The sequence below is a fragment of the Lynx rufus genome, unplaced genomic scaffold (genome assembly GCF_022079265.1).
Source record: "Lynx rufus isolate CCGP_SWC_20201006 ecotype Redwood Valley unplaced genomic scaffold, mLynRuf1.p SCAF_3, whole genome shotgun sequence".
NCBI classification, from domain to species: Eukaryota; Metazoa; Chordata; class Mammalia; order Carnivora; family Felidae; genus Lynx; species Lynx rufus.
Genome location: NW_025814845.1, coordinates 64409552 through 64419583, shown reverse-complemented (window position 1 = coordinate 64419583; position 10032 = coordinate 64409552). Strand labels below are relative to the sequence as shown.

At 40.4% G+C, this 10032-nt stretch overlaps 1 protein-coding gene across 3 annotated transcripts; it reads right to left on the bottom strand.

Annotated features, from left to right (window-relative positions):
- Positions 1-687: 687 nt before the first annotated feature.
- LOC124520240 (ferritin light chain-like) lies at positions 688-9666 on the bottom strand. Of its 3 annotated transcripts, none has more exons than XM_047090979.1 (3): positions 9655-9666; positions 9183-9188; positions 688-1353 (listed from the first exon to the last, which is right to left on the bottom strand). In XM_047090979.1, the coding sequence occupies exon 3, from the start codon at positions 1327-1329 to the stop codon at positions 811-813; it is 519 nt and encodes a 172-aa protein (XP_046946935.1). In that variant the 5' UTR covers positions 1330-1353; positions 9183-9188; positions 9655-9666; the 3' UTR covers positions 688-810. The 3 variants fall into 3 exon arrangements, with proteins under 3 accessions (XP_046946935.1, XP_046946937.1, XP_046946936.1); XM_047090981.1 differs by having other exon boundaries at positions 688-1348; positions 9655-9665; XM_047090980.1 differs by having other exon boundaries at positions 688-1334; positions 9655-9665.
- Positions 9667-10032: the final 366 nt, after the last annotated feature.

The window sequence follows — 10032 nt, the reverse complement described above, 5'->3', positions numbered from 1 at the left end:
CTAGCTCTGTGAAGAATGCTGGTGTTATTTTGATAGGGATTGCATTGAATATGTAGATTGCTTTGGGTAGTGTCGACATTTTAACAATATTTGTTCTTCCTATCCAGGAGCATGGAATCTTTTTCCATTTTTTTGTGTCTTCAATTTCTTTCATAAGCTTTCTATAGTTTTCATTGTATAGATTTTTCACTTCTTTGGTTAGATTTATTCCTAGGTATTTTATGGTTTTTGGTGCAATTGTAAATGGGATCGATTCCTTGATTTCTCTTTCTGTCGCTTCATTGTTGGTGTATAGGAATGCAACCAGTTTCTGTGCATTTATTTTACATCCTACGACTTTGCTGAATTCATGGATTAGTTCTGGTAGTTTTTGGATGGAATATTTTGGGTTTTCCATATAGACTATCACATCATCTGTGAAGAATGAAAGTTTGACCTCCTCCTGGACAATTTGGATGCCTTTTATTTCTTTGTGCTGTGTGATGGCTGAGGCTAAGACTTCCAATACTATGTTGAATAACAGTGGTGAGAGTGGACATCCCTGTCTTGTCCCTGACCTTAGGGGGAAAGCTGTCAGTTTTTCCCCACTGAGGATAATAACATTGGGTCTTTTTGTTTGTTTGTTTGTTTGTTTGCTGCAAAAAAGCTTTATTGTTTTCATTTGGTCCATGGCTTGGGAAAGGGCTCTAGGTTGGTTAAAAAGCTGCCTAGTGGCTGCAAGGAGAGACTCAGGCACAAGCCCTGACATCTGGGGGGAATGCCAGAGGGCCCCTCTCAAAGGCTGCTGGGCTCCAGAGACTTCTAGTCGTGCTAGAGGGTGAGTCTTTCGAAGAGATACTCGCCCAGCTCGGCCTGGGGGCCTGACAGCCTGCGGAGATTAGTCAGATGGTTGCCCATCTTCTTAATGAGTTTCACCTCCTCATCTAGAAAGTGATTCTCCAGGAAGTCACAGAGATGGGGGTCTGCGCGGGCAGAACCCAGGGCATGCAGATCCAAAAGGCCCTGGTTGAAGTTCTTCTCCAGAAGCAGGGCGGCTTCCATGGCGTCCAGGGTTTTACCCCACTCATCTTGGGACGGCTTCTGCACGTCCAGGAAGAGGGCGCGTCCGCTGCGCTGGTTTTGCATCTTCAAGAGGCACTCTGCGCCCTCCCGCTTCTCTTCAGCCAACTCGTGAAAGAAGTGGCCCACGCCCTCCAGAGCCACATCGTCACGGTCGAAATAGAAGCCCAGAGAGAGGTAGGTGTAGGAGGCCCACAGATGCATGTTGACCAGGCGGTTGATGGCGGCCTCCACCTCGGTGGTATAATTCTGACGAATCTGGGAGCTCATGGTTGGTTGGTAATGAGGAGCTAAGTCTCCTCATTACCCACTGAGGTAATGAGGGTCTTCATATATGGCTTTTATGATCTCGAGGTATGATCCTTCTATCCCTACTTTCTTAAGAGTTTTTATCAAGAAAGAATGCTGTATTTTGTCAAATGCTTTCTCTGCATCTATTGAAAGGATCATGTGGTTCTTGTCCTTTCTTCTATTGATGTGATGAATCACACTGATTGTTTTGCGGATATTGAACCAGCCCTGTATCCCAGGTATAAATCCCACTTGGTCCTGGTGAATAATCTTTTTTAATGTGTTGTTGGATCCAGTTGGCTAGTATCTTGTTGAAGATTTTTTACATCCATGTTCATCAGGGAAGTTGGTCTATAGATGGTATAAAAACTCTTAATTTCGGGGCGCCTGGGTGGCTCAGTCGGTTAAGCGGCCAACTTCAGCTCAGGTCATGATCTCACAGTACGTGAGTTCAAGCCCCGTGTTGGGCTCTGTGCTCACAGCTCAGAGCCTGGAGCCTGTTTCAGGTTCTGTGTCTCCCTCTCTCTGACCCTCCCCTGTTCATGCTGTGTCTCTCTCTGTCTCAAAAATAAATAAACGTTAAAAAAAAAAAACAAACTCTTAATTTCATATTAGATTGGGGCGTGAATGGGTTAAAAATATTATTTTTATTTGTTGATTTTTTTCTTTTGTCTTCATTTCCTGATGACAGCCTTGTGAAATAACTTCAAAATTTTATTTCCTACTACAATTCAGATGTACAGGGTAAAAAACAGAAGTTGTTTTTTTGTTTTCCTCTTACACTGGACCTTTTATTCAGTGGAAGTATGACATTCTAGTCAATCCTGATATTCTAGGATTCTGTGATTTGTTTGTTCCAAATAAGAATTCATGGCTATGTAATAAATCATCATAAGGCTGTACCATAATGCATTTGTTACCCCCACTGATGTATATTGAAGTCTGGCCAATTTCCCACCAATAAAACAGCACTGTAGGGCACAACACAATTGTGTGTTTGTTTGGGATTTTTTTTTTTAAGATTTTACTTTTAAGTAATCTCCACACCTACCATGGAGCTTGAACTGACAACTCCGAGATCAAGAGTCACATGCTTTTCCAACTGAGCTAGCCAGGCACTCAACCACAATTTTTTTTAACCTAAAATTAATCTGCCCTCCCTCTGCTTTAGTGGGAAAGAAAATTATTAAATATCCAATCCAGGATAAGCTTTGTCTAAATGATCCATTCAGATTCATTAAGCCCGTATGAAGAGTCTCTGGAGTGAGTCAGATAGCAAAACAGAGTCTTATGCAAGGTAAGGTAATCATGGGGGTGATATCTCACCACCTTTGCCATATTCTGTTCATTAGAAGCAATTAAGAAATCCCATCCACAGTCAAGGGTAGATCATTAACAAAAAAGCGTGCATATGAGGAAGAGGGGATAACGGGGTGTTTGCCACCTTAGAGTTTATCTGACATAGTTGGAAAGAAAGAAAGTTAAAAAGAAAGATAATATACTTGAAGAAAAAGTGATAAATTCGAGGCACAAATTCAGATGGCTGGAGTAAGTAAATCCAAACATAACAGAAACCATGGCATGGATGAATTAAATTCAAATGATATAAGACAGAATGGGTAAAATAAAGACACGTTAGATGCCATTTATAAGAGATATATCCAAAAGAAAATGATGCAAGAAGATTAAAGATTGTGACATAGGTGGGGGGGGGGGAGGCGCCTGGGTGGCTCAGTCAGTTAAGGGTCTAACTCTTGACTTTGGCTCAAGTCATGATCTTGTGGGTTCCTGGGTTCAGCCCCATGGCGGGCTTCACGCTGACAATGCAGAGCCTGCTTGGGATTCTGTCTCTCTCCCTTTTCTCTCTGCCCTCCCCTGCTTGTGATCTCTCGCTCTATCTCTCAAATAAATAAGTAAACTTAAAAAATATATGTTGACATCAGAAAATATACAACATTACAACAATATACTAACAATACTGGTATAAGGGAAAAGTGAATTCAAGGTAAAAAGCAAAGAAGGTAATGTGAAATATCTCATATTAATAAAAGTATAAAACGCAAGGAAGATATACTAGTTTTGAGCCTTTATGAACCAAACACAATTCAAAACACAGAAATCAGGCCAGTTTCACTAACGTCAATGCAATAAAATTAAAAGAAAATAACAGTCATTAAGAAATCCAAACATGTTGAAATTAAGAAATACTGTATTAAATGTATATACAGCCTTTAACCTGTAACCTAACTTTAAAAATGTTTTAATATGAAAAAGATCGGGATGCCTGGGTGGCTCAATCAGTTAAGCATTTGACTCTGGCTCAGGTCATGATCTCACAGTCTGTGAGTTCGAGCCCCAGGTCGAACCCTGCGTCGGGCTCTGTGCTGACAGCTCAGAGTCTGGAGCCTGTATCAGTTTCTGTGTCTCCCTCCCTGCCCCTCCCTTGCTCGTGCTCAGTCTCCCTCTCTCTCAAAAATAAACATTTAAAAAATGTTTTAATGTGAAAAAGATCATTTTAGAAAAGACAACACACCATAGAGACTATCTTTTTAGACCCCTGCTCCCCCTGTGCAAGCTACAATTATTTCTCTCCCCCCCCATCTGCTAGGAGGAATACATCTGTAATTCTAGGGTCCCCTCCTCCACACTTTCTTTTACATTTCAAAGAACAATGATAGATATATTTAGCTGTTAACCTATTTAATTCTCACACTAACCTGATGAGAGAAATCCAGCTTAGAGTGTGAAGTAACTTGCTGAGTACAAGTTGATGAAAACTTCAGCAAAGGCATCTAATTTGTCCAATGTCTCATCCTTTTACAGCCAGGATTTCAAACGTGAATGTGTAGAAACCTGTGCCCTTTTATGTGTGCAACATTGCAGTTTTGTATTCAGAGTTGTTTTTCCTAGCTTGGATCCTTATGGAAAAGTTTATCAAGATGCTCTAGTGGCGTATGGGTGGCTCAGTTGATTGAGCCTCCAACTCTTGATTTCAGCTCAGGCCATGATCTCATGGTTTGTGGGATAAAGCCCCACATCAGGCTCCGTGCTGACAGCGTGGAACCGACTTGGGATTCTCTCTCCCTCTCTCTCTGCCTTTCCCCTGTAGACCCACACTCTCTCTTCCTCAAAATAAATAAATAAACTTAAAAAAAAGATCATCTATATACCAGTATATACCCCTTAAGTATATTCAACCAGTAAGAATTGATTTATAATATCTCAATCCTATTTTTTTTTTCTGTCCTGAACAGTGTTAGAAAGAGCATCACTTTTTGGCAGGCTTTAAACTTGAGAAAGTATTAAATTGGCCGGAGCTGGCAAAGTAAAAATATGCCCTGCTATGTGTCAGTCTAGGAGGACAGATACAGATAAAGTTAGCATAAATTTAACAAGGAATAATAATGTTCCCCCCAGAGACATGGTGCAGTGGTAAAGTATCAAAACAGCCCCCTATGCTGAGTGACTTGATGCTTGAAATCATAGACTAGAAACTTTGCTGTTTGAAATAACATCAAGAAGAATGAAATATCCCACTCTTTCTCAGAGAATCTAAGGCCCACAGAAGCAAAACTGATTTGCAGTCCAGGTGTGGAACTTCAGAGAAGAGGTTTCTGAAGACAATATTCCACCCTTACTTCAACTTTGCAATTTTCAAAGAAACAGGTGCCTGTTCAATTTTGCAGTCCAGATCTGACCTTGCCTCCTTTATATATGACCTTGCTTTGCTTTGATCCTATCAAAACACTACTTCATTTAAATTTCGCCTAAATGTCACTCTTCCCCCAAATCCTATAACTCATCTTCTCCTTTGTTTAGTGGGACATCCCATAGTTTCTCCATGTGCAGTGTCTCTCATTGCAACAAATGAGTGAATCTCACTTTGTTTGACTACAGGTTTGTCCCAGATGGTCTTTGGCTGATTGGGCCAGAACAATTACTACCACGGATGGCTAAGACCCTCCTGCTATGACTCGGACCTCCATTCAGTAAGAACATGCACATCTGAGACCATTTGAGTTACCCCTGCTCAAGGGCTCTCTGTCCTTGATTGCATGGATTTTGTGCTATATCTAGACTTTTATGGTCTCTCTGTAGCTTCAGGGTCATGCTGATTTCTTGAGTAAGTAGGCAGGGCAACTTATCCTTGGGGTTAGGGTCCAAAACCCTGTGATACTTTTATTTTTGACCAGCTGTCAACCAACTTCTAATGGGTTGCCTACTAATGAATTTGCACTGCTCACTGACATAACTTCACAGAGGATGGTTTGGAGTTGTAGTGGCTACTCTGAAGAATTTTGACATAAATTGTATTTTTCATTTTGGAGATGCCTTAGAATGAAAAAGGGAAAGAACCTCTTGTAAGGGGATTGTCTACCTTTTATTTTTTCTTTGTTTCTTTGTTTCTTTGTTTTTTTCTTTCTTTGTTTTCTTTCTTTCTTTCTTTCTTTCTTTCTTTCTTTCGAGCCCAAGCTAGGGAGAGGGGCAGAGTGAGGGAGAGAGAGAGAATCTCAATCTCCATGCTCAGCATGGAGCCCAACACAGTGCTCCACTCTGGGATCGTGACCTGAGCCAAAATCAAGAAGCTTAACCAAATGAGCCACCCAGGTACCCTGGGACTGTCTATCTTATCTGTCTAAAAGAGATTTCTTTTAAGGAAGACTCCCTCCTTCCGTAAACATCCTTCATTTCCATTCCTATTCTTTGACTTGATAAAATTGCCAAGAGCCCAAGTTACTGTTTAAATCGGTTGTTAACGACGACTCGTGTGTGTGTGTGTGTGTGTGTGTGTGTGTGTGTGTTGAAATGAGTTTTTCTAAATCTAAACTTTTTTCTCGCCTTGCAACAGAAAGATTATTAGCCTTTCTCCAATGATAATTTTGTATTTGTCTAAAGCTTGTTCCCACTCACTTTTTCCCCCTTCTGTCCTATCCCTCTTCCCCTCACTTGAGAAATTTTAAAGGTGGATTGACTAGAAAAAAAATAATTCTGTTGCCATCTATGCAGTTTAGGAATACCTAGTCCATGTAAATAAACATCTCTAAAAGAAAGAAAAAGTAAACTGTGTTTTATTGTATAAAATTAATGCTAACACTATATTTTAACCTTTATAGGACTAAAATTAAAATTCTCATGCTTTAATTTATATAAATTTTTATATTGACCTTATAAGTTAAGTAAGTTATCCTTTCTAATAATTGTTTAAGATTAAAAATATAAAATGGTTTTTATTTAAAAAAATTTTAAAGATTTTTTTGATTTAAATTCAAGTTAGTTAACATATGGTGTAGTCGTGGTTTCAGGAGCAGAATTTAGTGATTCATCACTTGCCTATAACACCCAGTGTGCATCCCAAAAAGTGCTCTCCTTAATGCCCATGATCCATTTAATTCATCCCCCCCAACTACCTCCCCTCCAGCAACCCTCAGTTTATTCTCTATATTTAAGAGTCTTTTATGGTTGCCTCCCACTCTCTTTTCATCTTATTTTTCTTTCTCTTCCCCTATGTTCATTTGTTGTGTTTCTTAAATTCCACATACGAGTGAAATCATATGATACTTGTCTTTCTCTGACTTACTTCGCTTAGCATAATACACTCTAGTTCCATCCACATTGTTGCAAATGGCAAGATTTCATTCTTTTTCATTGCCACGTAGTATTCCATTGTGTATATATACCACACCTTCTTTATCCATTCATCAGTCGATGGACATTTGGACTCTTTCCATAATTTGGCTATTGTTGATAGCGCTGCTATAAATATTGGGGTGTATGTGCCCTAAAGATTTTTTTTTAATTTTTAAGTAATCTCTATATCCAATATGAGGCTCAAACTCAAAGATCAAGAGTCACATACTCCACCAAATGAGCTAGCCAGGCATCCCTAGGCTTGTTTTATCAGCTTAAAATTTGTAAAGATTATCTAAAATGTGTGCTCAAAAATTAGGTGGATATTTCTTAGTTTACTGTCTTCTAGGCTTCTCTATGTCGGGACAAAAGTTGGCTACTTTGGTTAAAGGTAGTAATGTGTGGGGTGCCTGGGTGGCTCAGTTGGTTAAGTGTCTGACTTTGGCTCAGGTCATAATCTCACGATTCGTAGGTTTGAGCCCTGCATCAGGCTCTGTGCTGAATGCTTGCTCAGAACCTGGAGCTCTGTGCTAAATGCTTGCTCAGAGCCTGGAGCCTGCTTCAGATTCTCTCTCTGCCCCTCCTCTGCTCATGCTCTGTCTCACTCTGTCTCTCAAAAATAAATAAATGTAAAACAAAAAAAATAGTAATGTGTGGGTCTAGGGGACTCAGCTGGTTAAATGTTCAACTCTTGATTTTGGCTCAGTTCATGACCTCAGGGTTAGTGGGATCCAGCCCCACTAACTCAGCACAGAGCCCCACGCAGCGTTCAAATTCATGAACCCTGACATCATGACCTGAACTGAAGTTGAACACCTAACACACCAAGCCACTCAGGTGCCCCTGTTTTTAATTTTTTGAGAAACCTCCATATTGTTCTGCTGCAGCAGTTTACATTGCCACCCACAGTGCACAAGTGTTCCCTCTTCTCCACATTCTCACCAATACTTGTTATTTCTTGTCTTTTCTCTCTCTTTTTTCCTTCTTATTTTTAAGTAAGCTCTGTGGCCAATGTGGGGTTTGAACTCACGACATGGAGATCAAGAGTCACATACTCCAATGACTGGGCCAGCCAGGCGCCCCCATTTTTTAAAAATTAGTGCTTCAACAGCAACTTTTTTAAAATTTAATTTTTATTTATTTTAATTAATTTTTTTAAGTAATCTCTACACCGAATGTGGGGTTTGAATTCATGACCCCAAGATAAAGTCTCACATGCTCTACTGACTGAGCCAGCCAGGCGACCCTCTTGTCTTTTTGATAATGGTCATTCTAACAGGTGTGAGGTGATATCTTATTGTAATTTTGATATACATTTCTCTGATGATTAGTGACATTGAGCATCCTTTCATGTGTCTGTTGGCCATCTATGTGTCTTCCTTGGCAAAATGTCTATTCTGATCCTCTGCACATTTTTTAATCAGATTGCTTTTTTTTTTTTGGCTATTCAGTTATATGACTTCTTTATATATTTTGAATATTAATCCCTTATCAGATAGATGATTTGCAAATATTTTCTCCCATTCAGTAGGTCACCATTTCATTTTGCTCATGGTTTTGTTTGCTGTGCAGAAGCTTTTCAGTTTGATGTAGTTCTACTTGTTTATTTTTTCTTTTGTTGCCTTTGATTTTGGTGTGAGATCCAAAAATCATTGCCAAGGCCAATTTCAAGGAGTTTACTGCCTTTGTTTTCTTTTTTTTTCCTAGATATTTTATGGTTTTAGATTGTATATTCATGCCTTTAATCCAATTTGAGTTAATTTTTGTGTAGGATGGAAGATAGTAGGCTAGTAAAATTGTTCACAGTGGTTTCTTATGAGCTTTTTTTTTTTACGTTTATTTATTTTTTTTTTTTTGAGAGAGAGAGAGTGCAAGCATGGGAGGGGCAGAGAGAGAGGGAGACAGAGAATCTGAAGCAGCCTCCAGGCTCTGAGCTGTCAGCACAGGGCCCGACGCGGGGCTCGAACCCACAAACTGTGAGATCATGACCTGGGCTGAAGTCGGTCGCTTAACCGACTGAGCCACCCAGGCGCCCCTTATGAGCTTTTTTTTTAAATTTTAAATTAAAATTTTAATGCTTATTTTTGATAAACAGAGCTTGAACGGGGGAGGGGCAGAGTGAGGGAGACACAGAATCTGAAGCAGGCTGCAGGTTTTGAGCTGTTGGCACAGAGCCTGACATGGGGCTTGAACCCCTGAACCAGGAGATCATGACCTGAGTCGAAGTTGGACACTTAACTGACTGGGCCACTCAGGTGCCCCTCTTATGAGCCTTTGTATTTGGTAAGTTACATTTCCATTTTCATTTGTCTCAAAATATTTTTTGATTTCTCCTTTTAGTTCTTAATAAAAGTTCTTTTATTTTTTAAAGTAATTTCTAACCCAATGTGGGGCTTGAACTCACAACCCTAAGAACAAGAGTTGAGTATTCCACTGATTGAGCCAGCCAGGCAGCCCATAAATAGGCCTTTTTTACAGGGATACTGGGGATGTGTTTCAGTCTGCTGTCTGTGTAATACCCTACGGGTGGCATCCTGTCAAGAACTGTCTTTGATTATTATAGTCCTGTGGGATCCAGGAATGCATGCCCTGTCCCCAACCACAGCCACCAGAGCTAGGTGATCAAGGAACATCCCCGTGTGGATTGCATGTGCCTGCCAGTTTTCACAGGCGCCTGGAAGAGCACACGGCTGGGGCATGACCACAAGCACTATCAAGATAGAGAGAGAGCACAAAAATGGTGCCTGTCAGCACGTAAGTCCCCAGAGAGAGTCCCAACAGAATTCTGCCCCTCTGGCAGATGCTTTAAGATTAGCAAATGAATCTCCTTCACATACAGTCTAGGTGCTTTTCACACTACTGCTTTAGTGTTTATCCTTGGGTCAGGTGAGTTTGTGCACAAGCCCTGTAAGAGAAGTATCTCAGTTCCATATATTTGAGTCTCCTGGATATGAACCCTGTTGGTTTTCAAAGCCAGACATATTGGGGATTTTTCTCTCTATTGCAGGTTTCAAGGTTTGGGGTGCCTGACGTAGGACATAAACTCCTTCTCCG